Below are 24,247 nucleotides of genomic sequence, written 5' to 3' on the forward strand. Positions count from 1 at the left end.
GCCCCAAATCCAATCAAACAATATCTCCATAGGAAGCACCACTCTCTTGTGGCTGCCCTGTTGGTGTGTACACATCAAGAGAGGGTTTGGTTTCACACAGTGAAAGGGATAAAATATGACATAGTGGTGATACCAACCTGAGGTGTCTGGATCTAAATTTCGCTTGAATGCATGAGGTTGAGGTGAAGAAGGAGCAGAGTTGTAAGTCTTTCTATACAACCAAGTACAAACCGAAGAAATCATGATACATCCAACAAATATTGGCAGTATGATAATTGCCAATAGCAGTCCTTTGTTGATGTGATGAGATTCTTTGTCTATCTGCATTGGAGAACCTGTGTCTGAACGCACAAGCCATTTTGCAATCATCAAAAAAACAAAGCGCAATGACTTCTCAGAACTTGTAGAAAGATGCAAACAAGCAATTCAAATTGAGAGATTTCAATTTCTGAAGAAATCTTACATAGGCTGTATTTTTTAGCATAAATATACTCTTCAAAAATTTAATGAAAAGGTTGGCGTTGAAACCCTTACCGGTTGAATTTTCTGGTTTAGTTCATGCATTTCTTTTTGCCAAGGGATCGTCAAGTAAGGAAGCCAATGACAGTGCGAGATGCAAAGAAACTGGCGCAGAGGTAGGCACCAGTAAAGAACGTCCCTTTGCAGTCTCGACTTTGTTAAAAAGAGAGAGACTCAGAATCAAAATATGCAGTAAAACTGAATGCCCCATCTTGAAAATGAGTTCTACTTGAAAGTCAGTCAGGCTGTGGTAGAAAGCTCAGCAGATATTCAAAGAGGTAGATATTTGCATTTTCTCAAGGAAGGTTCAAACCCAAAAATGCATAGCACTGCTCTCAAATTTGTAAAATTGGTAACAAGAATACACGGGGTAGATCAAATCCCATTTACACTGGATTTTTTTGAACACTTCAAGCGAGAATGTAAACAGATCTCTGAACAGAGAGTTGATCTTCACTGATCACAACAAGATTTGCAACACAAAATGCCCAGCAGTATAAGCAAAGTGGTCCTTCAGCGCTTATCCGTGAGCCCACACATATCACGCATTGCTACGAAACGAATGGCTGGCGGTGCGTCCGTCCGGCTTCGGCTTTCTCATTAACGTGAGCCCACACATATCACGCATTGCTACGAAACGAATGGCTGGCAGTGCGTCCGTCCGGCTTCGGCTTTCTCATTAACAGTTCAGTTTTCAGTTTTAGATCAACGATCACACTTCATTCAATCGTCTAACACCACAAATCTACAGTCAATAATAGGACACGGGGGCGGCTAAGGCAATTCATTTCAAATGGAAACGCCTTACGGCGTAAAAATACTAAACAAAAATTGAGACAAAGTATCACATTTAGATTAGATATTATTAAAATATCAAGATAAAAATGATTAGTCGAGGGCTTTAATTCTTAATCAATTTATCTACTTGGTAGGTAGATGTTGAACTTGTTTAGGAAAATGGTTGCAATGGTAGAGCTTAATATTAATTAGAGGTAGAGGGGTTAAAAAAAGAAAAACATATGATGACATCAATATTGGAATATTCATTTCCATATTGGGGTAGCCATAAATTGATTGATTGGAATTTATAATGAAATTCATGAAAAAAAGGATAATCACTATATATATAATAAAATTAATGATTTTCATTTTCCAAAATATCAAACAATATCCCATTTCCATCTTGGGTGCAATTCTCTATGTGGAATAAGGGTATAAATGTAAAATCATACAATTGGAATCCTGATTTCCATATTGGGTGTAACTATCTCTTGGTTGGTTGGCATTTATAATGAAATTCAGAGAAAAGGTACAACAATCGCTATATATAGTAAATGATTTTCACTTTCCAAACTATCAAACATCTCATAGTACTCTATAATAATGAATCGAATATTTATAAAATAAATTTATAAAACTATGATAACAAATAATATAATATTCTTGCAAAAATTTATAAAATTATGATTACAATGTTCTAACCGTTAAAATCCAAAACAACATTCACTTTGCACCATAAAAGACCATATTTAAAGATCAAGAGGAAATATATGTTGGAAAGCTTATAGAATCTCTCAATTTGGCATAATGTAAATAATTTGTCTTTATCTTCTAACTTTGAATGACATTTTGTTTACTAATTTTTATCTTGAATGATTTTTTTATATGTCACAATTCTTCTTCAATTTATCCCTTACGACACTTCCTTTGCAACATCTGGTGCAATTTCTACTTATATCTATCATGTCTTTCTTGGTTTTGTGTGTGGTAGTGTGTGTTCACATCTAAGTTTGATGAGACTTGCACTTCTTGCTATCTAGGATTTTTGGGATATCTTGACGACGAGTTATTTTTTCTTAAGATTTTTTTTTTCTCTAAGTTTGTTGCTACCTTGTTCAACATTTACAATCTATTCCAACCATATATAACTATTTGATGCAATTTTTGTTGGATTAAAAGATAGTTTCATTGTTAGATATAGATATGTTTCTAAATGCTTGCCAGGTATCCAACCTCAACCACTAATAGAGGGTTTACAGGGAGCACCACTTCATTATTTAGTGACAATAAGAACTCATTAACCCTAAATATAAGTTATTTAAACCCTATCTATCATTTTCTTCTCTCACTACCCTACACCGCTCTTGGTTATATGCCAATCTTGTTTGTTAGAGCCTAGATTGACCTCAGGCTGAAGGAAGGCAATCCTAGGATAACCACAAACCAAGCTTAACCTAGTAGCTAGCCCTACCAGGTCAGGAGAGGGCTTTCTCCTTATGAATCTCAGTCAAAATGAATGGATCATGAAGAATATTTGATGATAGGTATAGTAGCTCTAGGGTTTTGATTGATTTTGTTGGTTTTTTGTTGGATCAGATGGAACTGACCAATTTGGGTCGAGGAAATTAGGTCAGAATGTAGGGTGTTCTATGGGGAAAGGTAGGTATAGGCTTTAGCAATGGAAATTAAGTGAGATGAGATGTTTAGGACTGGTGAGGAGCTGAGGAGGGCATGGAGTAATCATGTGTCCTTCTCAAACAACAGAAAACATAAAATACTGAAATATTTCCCAAGGTAGAACACTGCAAACAATGAATTCTACCTATCTGTCTTGATATAATTCAGTCAGAAGCAGTGAAGTAGATGATGGCATACATAAAACATGTAAGAAATGGATAACAAAAGAAGAAACTTTGCAAAAACACCATACCACAGGTATCCCATAAAAATAGATGCAACTCCTATTAATTTCCTCACCAAACTGCTTACAATGATGTACAATATAGTTCAGAGCATCCAAGAGTATCCAACCCTTGCAAATGAGAAATAAAATACATAATATAGACATAAAAACCACTCATCCTGACCATCAGGGGTCGAATCCATGAGAAAAGGGGTTGTTTCAACCATTTCCCAACTAAGAACTAGAATATAGGCAGTCAAACAACCTGCCTCTAAAAGAGAGGAAACATATTCATTTGCCTCAAAACCACTTCTAACTAATGAATCAACCCTCTAACACTATTTTACCATTACATTTACATACCATGTCATTAATTACATTAGTAAAAACAACCATGAGGAGAGAGAAATCAGATTCCAGTCAAAACAGGGGAAATTTTGATTTTTTGAAAAAAATGGTCAAAAGTGTAGTGCCACTGACCAAAACGCAATGCCACTTTCAACACACTTTTGGAGGCCTTTCCCTTAGCCAAATTGAGCCCATGATAGCTCATTTGAAAGGTCTTGAAGTATAGTTTCTGGAACACCTAGAATATTTGAATTTGGAGGTCATTTTCCCCCTCAAAACGTTAATCTCCGAAGACTACTTCTATGTGTCCAAAAAGAGGTAGAGAGGTCATTTTTTGGTAGTTTTTGGACCCTTTGGTGACCTAGATTTGCTCAAAAACTTTTGAAAATTTCCAGGGTGCATGTTATCATCCTCTTGAGTCCAAAGATTCAAAACATTTCTCCATCTGATGCTCCAGGGAAAAGTGCAGCGCAAAATTTCTGTGTTTAAAATTACAAATTGCAAAAATGCAAAAACATTCCAAAATTTGCCGAAATTTGGTATGGGACACCACCATCAACTGCTTTGATGAGCTAGGGAGGCTTTAGCCAATATTTCCAACCTATATTTCTCTCTCTTGCCTCTAAGGCTCTCCTCAACCTAGCTTTTAGCTTCCTAATCCTCATATTGCAGATTTTGTTGTGAGTCATGTGATGGTAGGCCATGTGTCGGAGCATTTTCTTATCCCAGTTGGCCTTCTCAATTAGTATTTCAAACCTTCTCAAGCCATTTTTCCCTATCATTTTCAATCTCTTACTCAATAGGAGTAAATTTGACATGAGCCTCTTTAGCCATTTGCCTATCTACTTTGATCATTTGTAGCTCCATGAGGACTTCTTGTCACTCAATTATTTGTTTTCCTGCTCTAAATATTTTATGATGAACTTGGCCCTCTCTAAGTTGTCCGCCAAAGGTTGTATTTGAGCTTCTCTTTCTTGAATAATGAGGTCTTTGATGGTGTTTTCATCCTGAGCCTCCAAGTCAATAATGCCACTTCCATGTTAAGTAAAGTGTTGTTGTGGCTCCTCATGCTCAATCAGGTCAAAATCTCATTCCTCCTCATCACCAAGATCTTCCTCTTGCACCTTTTTCTTGCCTTCGCTCAAACGCTCAACCTGTACCTGTTTTGTTGATGTAGAAGGCAAAGCCCCTTCCATAGATTGTGGAGATAACATTTGACTGTGGACCGATGACGAAGGCAAGGCCCCTTCCACACCTTGTGGAGAAAACACTTGCCTAGTAGCTACAAAAGTCTCCTCATACCTCTCTGATATGTTAAATACATTGGAAGCTCAACAATTTTGGTTTCCTTGGCCTCTTCCCTTATTTCTCCATGGCTAGAAGGCCCACCTTCTTCTTGATGCATTGGTGAAGGGATCTGTGGACCTTTGAACATATCATGAGCAATAAAAGTCTCCCAAGGAATATTAAGAAGACTGAGATGATGAAGAACAATGATTTTGATCATAGATGTTGTTCAACTGTTGAGGGTATGGTTTCCTTTGCACAATTTGAGCTATCTTATCAATATTTATAAACAAGAAATATGGGAGATTTATCATTCTTACCCTATTGAAGTGCATGAGGAGTCTGATATGGTAAGCATATAACCAGGAGAATCTGCCTTCACACGTGAAATACTTGATGATAATCCTCATCAAAGGAACATAACTGTTCTCCAAAAATTTAAAGGGGAAAGGCCTCTTCACTTGGTTTCTATATTGAGGCTTGATGTAAGGTTCATAGTAATCCTCATCAAGATCATGACCCTTGTACCATTTTTCACCAACATTAGGGATTCTAGTGGTCTCTAAAATGATTGTTGGTGATATTGCAAAGGTTACTCCGGCAAGTGTCACCTCATTGTTATGTACATGAGTCACAAAATTTATAACCAACTCATGCTGAAACTGGACTTTTTCTACCATTTCACAAAATTCAAAACTTGCTTGATGTCTGAAACAACAAACTACAAGTGGGTAAGCCTATAATTCTCTCAAACTGGTGGGCTCCTCTTTGATGATTTTTCCTCCTTTATGGGGCTTCCTCTATTGCCTGTGCCTCTCCATAGAACTATCACTCAAGGTTTCCTCCTCATATTCTTGATCACTGTCTCTATCCATGTTTCCCTTAGTTTGCACAGTGGTAATGTATGGATGGTGGTATGGGAAATGACTTGGAGGAATGGGTGGAAATGAAGGTGTGGGTAAAATGTATGTGGGAGGGGGTTTGGGGAGTGATAAGAGAGTAATAGAGTGTGATAGCAGTGATGGAATAAGGGTTCAAGTTTATGAAATGAATGGTAGGCAAACTAGGGTTTTACCATAGAGATTAGGGTTTTAATTTTGAGGATGAAAAACCATGAAAATATTCACATGTGCACACTAAGCAATAAGAGGAATGATGTTACTTACTTGCTAAGAGAAAATATGGAAGAAATTTGGTGAAATTTGGATGCTTGGATTGATTTTGGGCTTTGTTGGTCAAAGCGCAAGGCTAGCTACAGGAGCACAGTGCCAGTCCAGGAGCACAGTGCCAGTGTTATTTTGCACTGTGTGAAACTTCCAGGAGTGCAGTGCCAGTCTAAGAGTGCAATGCCAATCCAAATCCTCCAAAAGTGTAACGCTTTCCTCTGTTTCGCTCAATGACTCTTAGAAATCATGTTTCCTCTCTCCTTGGCTCTTTGGATTTTCTCAATAACACAATGGCATGAAAATAGGAAAGAAAGAATTTATATATGATCCATTTTAATTTTTTCTTTTTTGAAAACCCATTTTGTAATGTCTTTTGTCTTTTTCAATGCTTTTTTTTTTTCAAGTGTATTTCTCTTTTGCTTGCAAGTGGACTAATGCTCTAGATCACTTTGATTTTTTGGCAATGGCAGATGCTTGGCAACATCACAAGCTTAGGAGGATCTTGGGAACAAATATTACATATAGAAACAATAAAATTACATCATGAAGAAAGATAAAAAGCAATAATACTCTGTTTTCACCTCAAAACAAGTTTTGAGGTGAGAACTACATTCGGCTCTCAAACTGATAAATTATGATTTTAACAGTGATTATTAGTCTCCTCATACCCTTACTGACCATTATTGGGATGAAATAATTAATTTTGACAATGATAAAACCCTAAAGCCTAAGGACACCAAACCCTAAGACCTAATAAGATAAGTTGCAGAATAAATCATGAACCATGACTGAAATATGAAAGAGGATCAACAAGTACAAATTATGAGGAGAAAAACTGGATGTAAACCCTACCATCAGTGAATCCATGACCTAATGGAATGACTAATTAGTATGGGACGCCTACTATAAAATGCAAAAGCGCGAATTTTGATCACTGATGCTATTGTGAAGACACTGACACTAACATTGTCCAGACATAAAGGGACTTGCTTGATGCACATACCTACAAGCATATTGATCATTTGAAAAGGCCCAATTTTATTTTTCACCACCCAAAGGCCATTAAATGTAAGTAGATCTATATAATGCAGAAGTTTTAAGCACAAAAAAAGCATTGGATATATCCAAGATTCTAATTCAAGCATCCCTTTGATGAAAATATTGCTTGTATGACGTAACATGTTAGAGAATTGTCATGCATAACACATTGAACCGATCACAATCAAATTAAATCAAGTTGATTGTTCAATTATGCTCTAATCCTACCAATGTTAAGCACACAAAATGTAAACACATGTTTTCTTCCTTCTCCAAAGGGTTAAGAAATCTAAAGTTGACCATAAAAAGAGCTACACCAGTAATTATGGTCCTTTAGGAATTGCAACTGCTTGCAGATAGGATACAGATACTAAATTTAGTAGGCTTTCGTTCGAAAAACACTAACAAAATTCCTAAAACATGAAAAAGTGAAACAAAATAAAAATAGAGATATAATGAAACTAAATGATGCAAAATAATCCAATTTTGTCTCATTTTTTGGAAGATCAAACCATAGATGTTTTAGGCCTACTAAACACATTATTCATGATCTATCATCTAACAGTACAATTGATACATGGTATGTAATTTGTAACCTTAAAAACACATACCGCATTTTGAATATTATGCAAGCACTCAGGCCAATCAATATGCTCGATCGTTGAATGAAAAAAGTAAATATATGACTTCTTCCCTTAAGCTTAATCATATGCTAGCTCAGAGAAATAAAAAGTAATTCTCTATTTGGAAAACAAACACCACACATGTCTGGGTATTTGTATATGGATATAAAGCCATGAATTGCAAGTTCTAAAATACCTAAAAACATATGACATTGAAGAGCAGATTAAATTGGATATATATACAAATATATTTGGATGGTTAGGAAATTAATTTCAAGTCAATGAGGGGAAATTTTCAAACCAACGAAGAGAAATAAACAAATCCACATTTGAAGAGGTGATTGCAAAACCTTTTGTCAAATATTAATCCCTAAGGTTCCTACAATCAAATGGGAAACTATCAATTAGCATTATAATTTCAAAATCTCTTTCAATAACTTCGAAGAAAACCGGGTGAGCTCTATTGAAAAAAATTTCATCAAGGAAAGAACAAATTTTATGTGCTTCATGCCTTTCTAGAAGCTTCAAAAGAATTGGGTTGGAAATCAAATGCTTTCTAAAAGTAATTTCCCATTTTTACGTGGAAAATGCAAGCACAGAAAACCCAAGAACACTAAACGAGTGTTATGAAAAATTTTCAGAGAGCATAACCCTAAACTCTTTGCAACTCAACTCTGACATTGTCTAAAAGGCTATATTTCGTGGTACCACATCATATTATAATAAAATAAATCAATATAAATTATGTTTTTTTTAGTATTTCATTAATCTGGGTATAACAGTGAGTTAATAGTTGTCAATTCCCCTAGTTCTTGGTTTGGCGTCTAGTTCGTAGTGTGGGGTGTCTCCCACATAGGGTTCAATTACCCTATTTTTTGGTTTTTGGTCTAGTTCGTGTTGTGGGGGTGTCTCCAACACTAAAAAGGTATACATTCCTTAAAATAAGGGACAAAAGAAGGGGAGACTTGCTTGAGGAATCCAATCTTAATTGTTAGATTGTATCCATTGGTTAATCTTATCTAATGAAAATGTTCATGTTTTATTTAGGGTGTGCTTCTTTACTTCCACTTGAATCTCCATCTTGTTGGTGGAGAAATAAGTAGGCACATAACATTTTAAGGCCGTAAGCAATGCTAAAAGGAAGGAAGATTTGTAGATATTTAAGATGAAAGAAAATGGTGAAAAGAGGGTCATAGATATTTAATATGAAATATTAATTTTGTCTTAAAAAATGCCCTAAAATGTCCACTTGTGTAGTATTTATAAAAAATTGTAACACGAATAACTATCATAAGTGAGCTATAATTTTTTGTGTATGTAGCATTGGTAGGCCATAGTATTGTGAAAAAACTTATTTAGATATTAAGAATATTGATGAGCCTCGGTATTGAAACAATAATGCTATAAATCCCAAGGCTACCGACTTTAATTATCAACCCGGGGTTCGTACAAACTTAAGAGGTATCGACACTATATGTGTGGCATACAATTTGTCCTTCCTTTGCTATCATGATGTAATGGAGTGCACGTACTGAAGTCAAATCCTAAATTAATTATAGATAATTAAATATTTGAAATGGAACCTTAAGTTATTGCAAGAAAGAAAGTAGAAGGAAAGAGACGGAAATTTAATGCTAAATCACACCATTTCCTAATTAACTGCCAAGAAACTATGCTTTGCAATAATGCTAAATTATCATCAATCAAATGATACTATCTAAGCATGGAAGCAAGAAGCACCAAACATCACTAATGTGCAGGTTAAGGGACTGAAATAAATCTGTTTTTGTCTTTTTTTACTTTCATGCAAAATCAAGTTTGTAAACTAATTTCCTTTGGCGATATGGCAGGTGAATTAAGGATTTTGGAGGTTGGATGGAAGGGTTAGGAGATGGTTGGATTGTGTGGGAAACCCTTTGGATGCTTTTGGTGACTTCCTAGAGGTTTTCTCTCAAATTGGCCTCAAAACAGGCCATTTCAGGAAAACCTACAAGATGTACTAGAAACCTATAGAATGATCCTGTAGTAATTACAATGAACCTATAGGATACAACTGAGAGAAAAATGTGAGGTGTTTGAGGTGATGGGAGGCCTAGGAAAGGCTTTTTATGGGTGTAATGGAGTGGGACAATTCCTAGGATCACTCAGAATGAAAAACCAAGGTCGGGAGATGGATGGATTCGCTCAAAAATCTTGGAGAAGTTTCCATGTGAAATGATGAAATTTGTGAGGGTTTAATGACCAAGCAAATCAAATCCAAATTAGATGGGATTTTTTTTTTATTAACTAGGATGTATTAGGTACCTATTACAAGTGGAATCACTCAAAAATACCTATGTTAACCCATGAAAAAAAAATAAAAAACATTACTAGTAGAAAATCTAGAAATTTGAGAACTTGTGAGCTAGTAAATCTAAGAAATGCCTAACCAAATCAAGCGAAAATCCAATGGGGTAATTCTTTTTTTATGAACTAGAATTTTTTTGTGATATAATGCAACTAGAATCAATTTTATTGAAGCTCGTTAGGATTCTCTAAAAAATATAATAAATTTAACGTTCTTTGCTAAAAAAGGAGGAACAATAATCTAGAATTGGGAATAAGAAGACTAATCCAAGCAGATAAATGATTACTATGAACTTACAAAGCTTTTCCAAGAATGAAATATAGATTTTGATCCTGTAAAATAACTTACATCAACCATTTAACTCAATCCTACAACAAGAAACCATTAATTCTAGATGCAGAAATAGAAAGAAATAAAAACAAGAGATGCATGTGAATAAGCAATGAAAAGAGGGAAAGAAAATGATACAATAGGGCTCTGAGGTTCCTAGGATGGCCAAGCCCAAGGAGACTTAGAGACCTATGGAGGAGAACAAGATTTAGAAGCAGAAAATGACACCAATATTCATTATTTTCATCAATTGAATTACATCCCTACAATAAAATACAATGGAGCTACAAGAATACAAGATCTCTCCACATTAACACTAATGAAAATCCTCCCTAGAGGAAAATTCAACTCGGTACTTATATAAAATGATTATGAATCATTCCCCATGAATGGAGGAAGCTTTCCCCACCAAAATCCCTTGATTAGTGGAAATAGTCCCCAATACTAAGAATTTGCATTAAATGGCAGGGAACATATTCCTCGATTTTCTCAATCATTCCCTAGAGGAAAATATGACTTGGTACTTATACAAAATGATTATGAATCATTCCCCATGGTTGGAGGAATATTTCCCCACCCAAATGCCTTGATTAGTGGATCTTCTCCCTTGATTGGTGGATCTACTCCCTTGATTAGTGGAACACATTCCTAGATTTTATCAATCATTGGAGTTCCACAATTTGTGCCATAATTCCATAATATCTTGGTCACTTATTATTTATTATTGATCCTCTAGTGGTAGGGAACAATTCCCTAAATTATCGCTTCCTCCAACTCTTCATAATCTGCCCAATATTCTCATAATATTCCACAAAAAATAAATAATATTAAGCACAAATATTCAATTATTCATAAACCTTCCTAATGAATATATTAAAGTTAAAAATAAATTATCTAATGCAAAAGAGAGGTTTAATGTGTTGAAGGATTGTTATATGCCTTAAGTTATGTTTTAAATTAGAGGCATGGGCCTTAATTTATGTCTAATTTAAAGGCCATCATACCTCCCTACTGAAAGTGTTACTCATCCTCTAAGAAACTTAGTGACCTCATTGTGCCTCATCCATGGCCCTGGTGGCCTCTCTCTTGTGCATTAAGAATCTTGGCTATAAGCTCTGCAAGGACAAGCCAAAAAACATATTTGTGCAAAGAAAAATCCTTGTTTCTTGAAACATTAGTTTTCCTTGTTCCCTTTATTCAAGATGGTTCTTGATTTTTATTTTTTTTTCAGTTGGGAAAGGTCTTCCACACCCTCATCAACATTCTGCTACCTTTTTCCACCATTTATTTTCCTTAGGACTGCCTCCTATTGGATTTCAAGGTCACTATAATTCCTACAGGATCATCCTGTAGAAAACACAGTCCCTTTGTAAATTGAAGTAAAGGAGAGAAAAAAATAACACAAATGGTGGAGAAATGAATGGTAATGAGTGGTAAAATAAAAATGTGAGTGACAAGGGTCTCTTTGTGATCCTCTTTTGCTCGTTGACCATCCTTCTTGCTGACCTGCAAATGGAAATTTCATGAAAATGGAGATGAAGCTCTCTTTGTTTTTTTTTCAAGAATCAAATGGGATGGATGATAGATAGTGAATATGAAGTGGATGGAGGACTTGGAGTGTTGTGGTGACCTTGGCATTCGCAAAAATTTCTTCTTCTAACTGTTGTCCTTATTCCTTGAAATGATCACCCTTCATAATTTGACTTTTCAACATTGCATGAGTGAAGGAGTGAGTTGCAATAAACTAGCTAAAGGCGGTTGAGATTTCTGACCAATAATTAGCTTATAAAACCTCATATCTCATGCATTGATAACAAATTTCTAACTATAATATGCTGAAGAGAAGAGGTCAAGAATATTGCATACTTGTACCTACCCAATGGTTGTTGGAGAGACATACATGCTGCTGCTGAGTTGATGTTGATGTGCAGGTGTTGGATGGTGACATTGATGATCCTGATGTTGCTGCTAAGATCTAGAGGAGTTTCTTTGACCTTTATATCTCCTTTAAACTACTCACTGCCAATCTTGTAGGTGTCATTCTGTATCCTATAGGTTTACAATACAATGACTTGTTTTGTCCATATCTTCCAGATAGTATACTAGAATGAGTTGAAACATTTTGAACATGTTTTCATCATCATTATGCACCTCCCCATTGTGGTAAATGGATGCATGGATCTTGAGAAAAACTAAAAGTGGCTGAAGGTGATGGAGGCCGATTTCTTGGAAACTGTGCACTAGAATTTGCTGAAATTGCTTGGGCATGTTACCATCATGCATATTCATCTCTCCATGAAAAAACTTTTAAAATCGATTCATGGATATTCATAAAATGTAAAAAATGGCTGAAGGTGATGGATGCAAATTTCATGGAAACTGTGCACTAGAATTTTCTAAAACTACTTTAGCATGTTACCATCATCCATATACATCTCAACCTAAAACAACTTGGAAAATAGAAGCATGGCTTTCTAGTTATGGCAAAAACAAATTTATTCTCCATGGATTTTTCTATCCTATAGTAAAACAGAGCATCCTATAGGCTTTTAGGACAACAAGAAAATTGAATGGTAGAAGCTTGAGAATGATGGGTAGATGGTGAAAGTAGATGAGGGTGATGGATTGGCATGGCTTTGGACTTGTTGGAGAATTTAAGTAAAGGAGGTGAGGTCAAAATTTGACTTCTTTTCACTAGGCTTGACCAATTTTCCTTTTGGTACCAACTTGTTCTTGTTGCTTACAGATGTTCGAGAGTGCATGCATTTATCAAAGAGATGCATGGAGCAATGCTTATTTTATTCTATTTATATTTTTTTTCTTCTATGCCTACTAGCCGTCTCAATGAGGTTTTCAACTAGTAGGTCTACCTAGGCACGTCAAAGGAGGTTTTCACCTAGGATCTTTTCTTTTTTCCTATTTTGTCCCTTTTTCCCAACCCATCGGCTGCCTCATGGAGGTTTTCAATCAATGAGCCAATCTGAGGCACCTCTAAGGAGGTTTTCACCTTAGTTTTTTTTTTTTCTCTTATTTTTCATTTTGTTTTGTTTTTTTCTTCTACCTTACCCTACTTGAAAAAAAAAATCACTTTCAAGTATAAGAACACTTCCAATGGAGCCATGTGCACATCAAGATGATAAACGAAATGACATGGAGGTTTGAAATGTATGCTTTGACATGTACCTGGACTTCAAAGACCGAATGATTTGACTTTGAAAGGATCAAGCATAGTTGAGGAAGAGAGTGATTCTGGAACTTAGTGATTGTTTGGAACCATATTTCAATATAGTTGTGATGTTCTTGGTCCTTTTGCTGATCTGGATCATTCTTCATGTCTTCTTCCACCGTGACCTTCAAATCTTCCTCTTTTTGATGATTTTTCTCTTGAATACATGGAGGATTTGATGGTAACCATGAGGGAGTTCTCTCGATCTTTGATTTTGATGTCTGCTCATCATCAATCGTAACCCATGGTTTTGTGGTCTTCTTATTTGAATCTTCTTGTTCTGGATGTAGTCCTTCAGTGATATTAAGAGAATATCATTTTTGCAATACTCTTCTTAAGCTATGGTGAATACCATTGAGCTCAAGAAGACATGTTTCGATGGGTTGTACCTCAACATTATAAGTGCACTAAGCTACTTCAATTTGTGGGTTTGGAAAAGGTGGTACATGTATTTGAGTGGGAGTTTATATTTGATATGGATGTGGATGGGGTTGTGGTTGTGGTGGAGGTGAATGGTAAAGATAAAATGGAGTTGGGTATGAAGGCTATTGAGGATATTGTGTATGGATGTACCACAATTTCCTTTCCAACCTTGTTGCCAATATTGGTTTTGGGGTTGAGATGGCCAATGTTGCCAAGGAAAAGGTGTGTTACAATTACTTTGAGGTGGATATGCATAATCTTGAAATTGGGAATTAGTCTCTTGCATCATATCAGGATGAATAGGCTTCCATGGTCCTCTTGGAGCTACATATCATTGTTGCATTGGAAATTGACTTTCTCCATTGTTCTCTTGGTCAAATTCCTTCAACCTTGGTAGTGATGGACAATGTTTAAGACCTTGTGATTCTGCAACAAAAATATGAGCATTTTCTTTTCCTTCATCTTCCATTCTTAACATTTCTACTTGTTTGGTTAGATTGCTAAGACTTTTTGTTTTAAAGTCATCAAACACATTTCCAAGTTCATCTTGACTTACTAATCTTGATTTTGATTTGCCTACTCTTTCTTTTCCTCTTGATATGTGTTTTCATATTTCACAAATTTTATCAAATGATAATTAGTATACATCACCTCTACTCATGAGATTAAGAAGATCTGTCCATTCATCTCTATTTTTTCTAAGTAAGAGGGTTTTTAGTGTGTCAGATACTAAATGGTGTAGCTTTTCCCTCTTAACATTATACATGAACCTCTCTATTAGATCCTCAAGGCTCTCATCTTCTTTTTGATTCATTCCAAAGATTTATTCCTTAATATCATAATCTCTGTATTTTTCTAGAAATATATTTTGCATATAATTCCATGATCTTATTGAATTAGTCCCTAAACTCATGAACCATTTAAGAACTCTATCCTTCAAAGTTGTTGGAAAAAATCTCAATTTTTGTGTTTTTTATATGTAACCATAAGATCTACAAACAATCTCAAATTCAAGGAGAAGGCTTTCCTGATCATCAACCTTAGACCATGAAATTTTGGAAAAAAAGATGGAGGGATGTTCTTCATGTGTACAATACCATCCATATCGTGAATGGTAAATCCAAGAGGATCTTCCTCATTGTCATCATATCCATCCATTTCTTCTACATTCTTTGTCATGTTCTTTTTCTACCTACAAAAGTGAATGATGATATGGCTCTTACTGCGCCATGTGATCAAATGGGAGGGTGGGTTGGTGTTGGAGATTTTGATTTTGATTTTTTATGATTGAATGAAAACTATAATGCAATTCAATTTTCTACTTTGAAATAAAATATGCCTAATGCAAATATTTTGTTTTTGCAAAAAGAAAAAAGACATAAATCAACTAGGGAAGAAACAATGCATACTTTGACACCTCCTTGGCAACGGTGCCAAAAAGTGATGAGTCTCGGTATTGCAACATGAACATTGCAACTCCTAAGGCTACCTAATTTAATTATCAACCCGAGGTTCGTACAAACTTAAGAGGTATCGGCACTATATGTGAGGCATACAATATGTCCTTCTTTTGATTTCATGATGTAATGAAGTGCATGTACTGAAGTCAAATCCTAAATTAATTGCAGAGAATGAAATGTTTGTAATGAAACCTTAAGCAATTGCAAGAAAGAAAGGACAAGGAAAGAGACAGAAATTCAATGCTAAATCACACCATTTTCTAATTAAATGCCAAGAAACTATGCTTTGCAATAATGCTAAATTATCATGAATCAAATTATACTATCTAATCATGGAAGTAAGAAGAATAAAACATCACTAATGTGCATGTAAAGGGATTGAAATAAATATGCTTTTGTCTTTTTGCCTTTTCATCCAAAATCAAGCATGCAAATTAATTTCCTTTGGGGATGTGGCAGGTGAATTAAGGAAGTTGGAGGGTGGATGGAAGGGTTAGGAGATGGTTATATGGTGTGGGATATGCTTGGGAGGTTTTTTATGACTTCCTAGAGGTTTTCTCTCAATTTGGCCTCAAAACAGGCCATTTCAGGAAAACCTACAGGATATACTAGAAACCTACAAGATGATCCTATAGGAATTATAGTGAAGCTACAGGATAGAGCGAAGAGAAACATGTAAGGTGTTGGATGTGATGGGAGGCCTAGGAAAGGTGTGTGATGGGTGGAATGGAGTGAGAGAATTCCTAATATTACTCAGAACTCAAAACGAAAGTCGGAGATGGATGGATTTGCTCAAAAAGCTTGGAGAATTTTCCTTGCCAAATGATGAAATTGGTGAGGGTCTATTGACCAAGAAAATAAAATGAAAATTGGATGGTACAAATATTTTTATTGACTAGGATGTCTTAGGTCCCTATTCCAAGTGGAATCACTCAAAAAGACCTATGTCAACCCATGCAAAAAAAAAAAAAAAAACATTACTAGTTGAAAATCTAGATATTTGAGAACTAGTGAGCTAGTAAATCTAAGAAATGCATAACCAAATCAAGTGCAAAATGCAATGCGCTAATTTATTTTATAAACTAGAATGTTTTAATGATCTAATTCAAGTGGAATCAATTTGATTGAAGCTCATTAGGATGCTCTAAGAAATAGCATAAATTTATTGTTCTTTGCTTAAAAAAGCATCTAGCAATCTATATTTGGGAATAAGAAGACTAATCCAAGAATCTCAATGATTACTATGAACTTACAAAGATTTTCCAAGGATTAAATAATGCTTGTGATCCTACAAAAGAACTTACATCAACCATTTAACTCAATCCTACAACAGGAAACCATTAATTCTAAATGTAGAAATAGAAAGAAATAAAAACAAGAGATGCATGTGAATAAGCAGTGAAAAGAGGGAAATAAAATGATACAATAGGGCTCTGAGGTTCTTGGGATGGACGAGCCCAAGAAACGCAGATACCTACAGAGGAGAACAAGATTTAGAAGCTAAAAATTACACCAATCTTCATTATTTTCGTCAATAGAATTACATCCCAACAACAAAATAAATGGAGCTGCAAGCATACAAGATCTCTCCACAATAACACTAATGAAAATATCCCCCTAGAGGAAAATTTGACTTGGTACTTATAAAAAATTATTATGAATCCCTCCCCATGAATGAAGGAATCTTTCCCCACCAAAATTCGTTCATTAGTGGATCTAGTCCCCAATACTAGGAATTTGCATTAAATGGTGGGGACCGCATTCCTAGATTTTCTCAATCATTCCCTAGAGGAAAATTTGACTTGGTACTTAGAAAAAATGATTAAGAATCATTCCCCATGGATGGAGGAAGCTTTCCCCACCGAAATCCCTTGATTAGTGGATTTTCTCCCTTGATTGGTGGATCTACTCCCTTGATTAGTGGAACACATTCCTAGAATTTATCAATAGTTGGAGTTCCAAAATTTATGCTATAATTCCATAATATCTTGTTGACTTATTATTTATTATTGATCCTCTAGTAGTATGGAACAATTCCCTAAATTATATCCTCCAACTTTTCATAATCTGCCCAATATTCTCCTAATATTCCACAAAAAATAAATAATATTGGGCAGAAATATTCAATTATTCATAAACCCTCCTAATGAATATATTAAATTTAAAACTAAATTATCTAATGTAAAAAGAGAGGTTTGATGTGCCAAAATATGGTCATAAGCCTTAATTTATGTCTAATTTCATCAAATATCTATAGTATAGTGAGGGTAAATCTCCATGGTTAAGAATTTTGTTCCAATTTTTGAAATGTATATATCTTTAACTTATATATATATATATATATATATATATATATATATATATATATATATATATATATATATATATATAAAGTTATAACTTAGTTAATTCTAATTATTCTTTTTAATTATGTCATAAGGCATTCCATCTGGGAAGAATTCCCCCAGTTGTCACTCTATACTCTTGTGCACCATCAGATCCAATGTCAGACAATTGAAATTTCTTCCACCATTATATTATAAACAAAGTTATAATTTAGTTAATTCTAATTATTCTTTTTAATTATGTCATAAGGCATTCCACCTGGGAAGAACTCCCCGAGTTGTCACTCTATACTCCTGTGCACCATCAGATCGAATGTCAGACAATTGAAATTTCTTCCACCATTATATCACCTGCTTTAACTATGAACTTAATCTTGACTTTTACATGTGTTCACCATGTTCATTTTTATTATAACCCATGATCATATTGCAAGTACCTTGCCAACCTTTCCCTCATTTTTTTCTCCTCATCCATAGTGTCAAAGAATCTGCACTGACTTTATGGTTTTCTTCTTTCTCTGGCGTCTAGTCGATATTTTTTCTTTTGCTAAAGGTTCTTTCACCAAGGGTTCTTTAACTAGTTTAAATATGTGAATAATGTATTTATCAAGTGTGGTGGTAGCACTGCATTCCAAAATATTTTTAGATGATCTTCATTAGTATGTCAGGGAGAAGACGAGTTATTATTCTGAGAAACATTGTCATAGATATGCATTGCAAGCTTTAACATAATGAAATGAATAATTTTGTAACTAGAAATCTTTAAGCTTCTTCTTTGTACAACTAATTTCATGCATTTAGAATACTTTCACTGCCTGATTCCGAATCTGACCTATTTTTCCTCGTGTTCATAAAATAAGGAAGCTTAGTAGTGAATGAGTAATCATAAAATAATACATACTGCAATTTATTTTCTACACACTTTGAAATTTTAATAAAAAAAAGATAAAGTTAAGAAACCATTCTTCGTGAGATTGTTGAAGGATTTGTTTTATGTATTCTAGATATAGCATCTACAAACAATCTTGAAATCCATTTTAGCAAATGGTTGTTTGTGAGTTCCTTTCTTTATCTACCTCTTAATACATGGAATGAGGGTTATAATAATTTGATGTTTTCTTAAAACAAGGGTTGTTAACATATTTTCTTAAGTTTGTTGTATTTAAATATGAATGTGTCCCTTTATTTAGATTAACCTGACTCATTACTTAAATTTAAGTAACGTTTTTAGACAAAGTTATTTTTTTACAGTTTCAGGTTTCTTTCACTTTTTTCTTAGCTATGTATAGTGGTGATTTCACATTATTTTGAAAAATTGTTCTCAATTAATTACACAATTGTTTCTCCTCTTATGATGGATGTAATTTTCACCTCAAAAGTTGGACAGAAAAATGATGCTTAGCTTCCTGAAAAAAACTACCTACAATATGTCATCTCTAAAAACCCACGAAATGAATATAAACTATTCAAAAATAGAAGCATGAGAATGATGCTTATGGGAGAGGAAGCTAGTAATAGGAGTTCATGTGGGTTTTCCCTCTTAAATGTTACTCAAGAATATTTTCAGTTTATTGCCATTAATTCCTTTGGAAATGACAAGGAATTTGAGAGTCCATTTTTACTTTTGTATGTAGGATGTGTTGTGCAAGATTATTTATGTATCTACCAAGGATATACTTTTCATGTCCAAATTTTTGTGAACTATATTTTAAAACTTGTGTATTTTGCACATTTCCATTTTTTTGAAGATGACACTTACATATTTTATTTGATTATGGTAGGAATTCAAGTGTTTATAGTTGTTGCACTGTTTAATCATATTTATGTAACCTATAACAATGGAGCATGGAATGAATGTTTAGTTGGGTGTGACATATTCTCCATATTTGAAACATATATTATCTATCGCATAGATATCTGCGTATGGCCTTTGATATTTGTCCTAAACATAAAGCAATAGCAACTTCATCATTACCAATTAAATGAAATATTAGATTTTAAGCTTTTTGTGGCTTTCTTTTGGAAAAATATAGTTTGCATTATCCATGGTATTGTATACATCGTGTCAAAATTTCGAATCCGAAAGGGGATCCATCATTAGGACACAAAAAGTCAAACTCACGAGGAAAAGTGAATAAATAATAAATGGACATTTTTTTTAAATCCAACTAAAATGCTAACATTACTAAAAAATTAAATTAATTCATTATAAAATAAATAAATAACTTTAATAATAACAAATAAATAAATGATAATAATTAACTGTTATTAAGTAATTTATTTATTTATTTATCTACTTACTAATAAAAATATAAAAATTACAAATCCTACACACTAGGATATATATATATATATATATATATATTAATAATTACTTAATTCACTCATTAATAATAATAAATTATTTATTTCTAATCAAATTATTACTGTTATGAATACATAACTATTAATAATAAATGAAATAAATAAATAAATAACTAATTATCTAATTAATAAGAAACTAAAACTAAATTATATTAATAATGTTAATGAAATAGCTAAATCTTAATGAAATTTATGATAAGGAAAAGAAAAGAAATTTATACTTGTGATACTATACCTCTAAAATGGACTTTGAAAAGCGGTATGTGATAACACAATTTTCCATGATTTTACTTCGTTTGACTTTCCTTTCCATCGTCACTCATTTGTGTCATTACCCATTTGTGTCCTGAAGATGGTACCTTTTTGGGATTTGAAACGTCGACAAGATATATACAATATAGTGGGTTATCCAAACTATCTTTTTCCTAAATAAAATATATTAAATACCACCTTAGATCTATCTAATACCGGATATATCCCTCTAGGTGCAAGCCTTCTTTTCCATGATTCAATTATATGATAAAACAACTATTAAACAAATGAGATAATTTATTATCCATTCAAATTTATATGTTAATAATTAATCTTGGCCCATTAATAAGATTAGAAAGTTATATATAATCTAACTATTCAAGTTATATATAATTTAAGATTCAAGCTAATATTTTGGCCAACATTATCTAAGAAAAAATTAATGTTTTTTGACGACGTGACATAGTTACAATCGGAGACTGGGCTCTAGAATGTGTCTCGCGAAGCAATCACTTATCCGTGATATAATTATGAGGTTCATAAAAATAATGAATATTGAAGAACCAATTCAATTTAATGTAGCTCTTATGTATTCCTTATCTTTAATTTTCATAATTTAATTTTACTAAAAATATATAGAATTAAACGTAATATATAGTATTTTCCATATATATGTGATAAGTCTTATTAAATGTAAACCTAGTACAAAACATGTTATGGTAGATTGCAATTCTAGGGTTAATTTTTTCTCCCATGACTGTTTGTTTAAGGTGTATTAGACTAATATTTACATCCATGTAACTAAAAGCATGTGTAAAGTATATAATTTTGAAAATATTGTTATTGTTTTTAGTCATTAATGTGTGAAATAATTTTCTATGACATTGATCACCACCACATGTAATTTTGTTTTTTGCATTGAATTAGATGTTCTTGAGCCCAAGGTAATTGAAATGTTTAAGATTATAGTATTGAGCTTGGATTGAGCACTTGGGAAAGATGTTGCACTTGCCTTTGTTTTGAGTAGATTGTTTGATTATATTACATTTAACATTAATATTTATTTTTCACTCAAATTGGGCTATAAGATCACATAACATATCCCATCTTTTCTCGTCTATGCTCTTCTTCCATATGTTATCTATCGACTTAGGAATTGTTTGATTATATTACATTTAACATTAATATTTCCTTTTCACTGAAATTGGGCTATAATTAGATTGCATAACATATCCATTTTTTTCATCTATGCTCTTTTTGCATATGTTATCTATCCACTTAGGAAGTTTCCTTTGCAACATTTGGTGCAATTGCTAGTTTTTGCAATGCTAAACATATCTTGAAATAAGTATAGATTGATGTTTATGAACATTTACTAGCCATTTAATTTATATAGATATACTAATCTTATGTGTCAAAAAAAATAATACACATTCTTACCTCATCTCATTTAATTTTAAATAATGATCCAGATATATAAATTTATTTCTAATTTTATAGTAAGATACACCATTTTCCTTTCCATTTGTAATAAAATATCCCAACAATATTAAAAAGATAAATTGATAATATTTTTACATAAGAAAAATACAAAGCAAAGTGGATCAATGTAGATACTAATAGAAAGTACCAATAACTTTTATTCTAATGTAACACTTTACATGAAAGCACAATATTAATTTATATTGAATAAAATTTGTAATCATTCATTTGACTTTATCATAAAATATTATATATACTTATAAAAAAAATAACCATAAAACACTTAATAAAATGATAATACAACTTTTATTGAACCAAAAGAATAGATAAAACTAGAAATTTATAAGTTTAAAGCAACAACGGCTAGGAAAAGACTTTCCTCGTGGACAGGGAGATGGTTGATCTATTCGACATCCTTATCAGGTCTAGGTTCAAAGACATACCAGTCTTCCATTAGGGAAGGCATTGGAGATTGGCAGAGCCATGTCCATGTATCTTGGCTTAAATTATAAACAAGTACCTTATTACCACGCCCATATTTGATGAAAACCAAATCCCTCATTCCTTCAAAATCGGCCATTAAAATTCCATAAGAAAAGATGGCGTCCCTCGTGTGAGAATCCAACATAGATAAATGCATCCTTGCAATCTCTGTAAGCCCAACCATTGAGGAGTTTGAATTCTCAAACTCAGATATGATAATAACACCTAAATCAGATATCCATGAACCTAGAAGCACTCGTGACCCGCAAGTGAACAGGACGTCGCACCTCTTCCTATCATCCACTTCCTCTAACGGTAACGGCGTGAACACGGACCTCCCGTTTTGGATGCTGAATGCCAGGATGCCCGACTTTGAAGAATTTGCATCCTTACCATTTACATACAGGAAATCCCTGGAAGCAACAATCCGCCTCGTGGTCACTGGGTTAAAATTCTCTGGTAGGCGTCCCACTGTACTCCACGACTTCAAACTCGAATCATAAATGTCCACTATGTCGCTCTCTATGTCCAGTGACATTATCATCGCTACAACTTTATATGTGTCGCCATTGTGTCCGTCGCCCTTCTCTGCGATCATGGTCATGGCCATGGTCGTAATTAAACCATGGTTTGTCCAGGGAAGTTTTATCGACTTTCCTGTAAGAGGATTGCATACAATATGCGTCAATAGAGAACTTCCTGTATTCAATTTAAAGTGGATGGTTGCCAACAAAAGGCCTGCTGCCGATGCTCGCACCGAAAAGCTGTGAACGTCATATTGTTTCCTTAAGAAAGCGAGGGACAGTCGCTTCCACGTGCCTGTGAAGAAGCAGTACGCCCAGCAATCCAACGGGTCCAAGTAATGGAACAAAAGAAGCCATGGTTTCTTGTTGGGAGGTGCGGAAAGCCAATCTTTAGTTATGAATTGTTTGTGAGAAAAGAGTGCATTCCATTCTTTACACACAGCGCAATATCTACATAACATTTCCGCTGGTAACCATGCCAATACGTTCTTCTTTAGATTCTTGGGCAATTCAGACCACCACGCTGACCCCTCGTGCAGAACAGAAATTTCAGCAATTTCCATTTTCAATGAACAGAAAATTTTGATTTTTGTAAAACTTTTTTTTTTTTTTTTTAAGAATATAAGAAGTTCAGCTTGAATCGCTGAAACCGCGTGACTCTTCTTTCTGAAGTTCAGCGATTGAAGTTCAGATTGAAGTTCAGCTTGATTCTCCGCTGAAGAAGTCTGCAAACAGAGAGAGACGGTGGCGAATGATATCACAAGCTAATATCTTCTTTATAACTTTGTGTGGTTAGAATTTGAAGGGACTCTGTCAAGAATATGATTCACTTACTTCATTTGATGCTATGATATAACGATTCGATGGCTTCTTTATAAGTTTGTGGTTAGCATTATAAGTAATTCTGATTAATTAAAAATAATGGAGTTATTAGTTTGGTTAATATTTTATTAATTAAAAAATTAATAATAATAAATAATTTAATATTATTTTAATTAAATAATAGGAATTTTTTTTAAGGAATTAAATAAAGTGTAAATTATTTTATAAATATAGATTAAATTTATTGTTTGACATATGAGATTAAATATTTGTTTGGTAGATTCGGAATTAAGATGGATCTAGGTTGATTTTATGTTTTGTGATCTCTTTGAGGGCCTGGTAGATCTAGAGTTAAGATGGATCTAGACTAGTTTTAATTCTATGAATTTTTTAAATCTTGGTAATGTAGATTATGAGGTAAATGTTTTGATGCCTATCAATCTTTACTAGTAAATTTTGTATTGAGATTAAAATTTATTATTGAAAATCATCATAGTAGCCTTCTCTCCTTTTTAAATGTTCTTG

The 24,247-nt window shown here is 33.7% G+C and overlaps 1 protein-coding gene across 1 annotated transcript; it reads right to left on the bottom strand.

Moving 5' to 3' along the window:
* Positions 1 to 1,060: 1,060 nt before the first annotated feature.
* Positions 1,061 to 23,463, bottom strand: LOC149216252 (F-box only protein 6-like). The gene is made up of 2 exons (XM_089389879.1): positions 22,337 to 23,463; positions 1,061 to 1,190 (listed from the first exon to the last, which is right to left on the bottom strand). Exons 1-2 carry the CDS (start codon positions 23,461 to 23,463, stop codon positions 1,061 to 1,063), a joined length of 1,257 nt encoding a protein of 418 aa, XP_089246005.1.
* Positions 23,464 to 24,247: the final 784 nt, after the last annotated feature.

This window comes from Pinus tabuliformis, chromosome 1_1, assembly GCF_031772625.1.
Source record: "Pinus tabuliformis cultivar Carrire ecotype Pingquan chromosome 1_1, CPIR1, whole genome shotgun sequence".
NCBI lineage: Eukaryota > Viridiplantae > Streptophyta > Pinopsida > Pinales > Pinaceae > Pinus > Pinus tabuliformis.

What these genes read in the sequence shown, in the direction of transcription:
- LOC149216252 (XM_089389879.1), bottom strand. Translation starts at nt 23,463, where the DNA reads ATGGAAATTGCTGAAATTTCTGTTCTGCACGAGGGGTCAGCGTGGTGG. An exon ending in CCTTCCCTAATGGAAGACTG is followed by an intron (nt 1,191 to 22,336) that starts GTATGTCTTTGA and finishes TTAATGAGAAAG; the next exon opens with CCGAAGCCGGACGGACGCAC.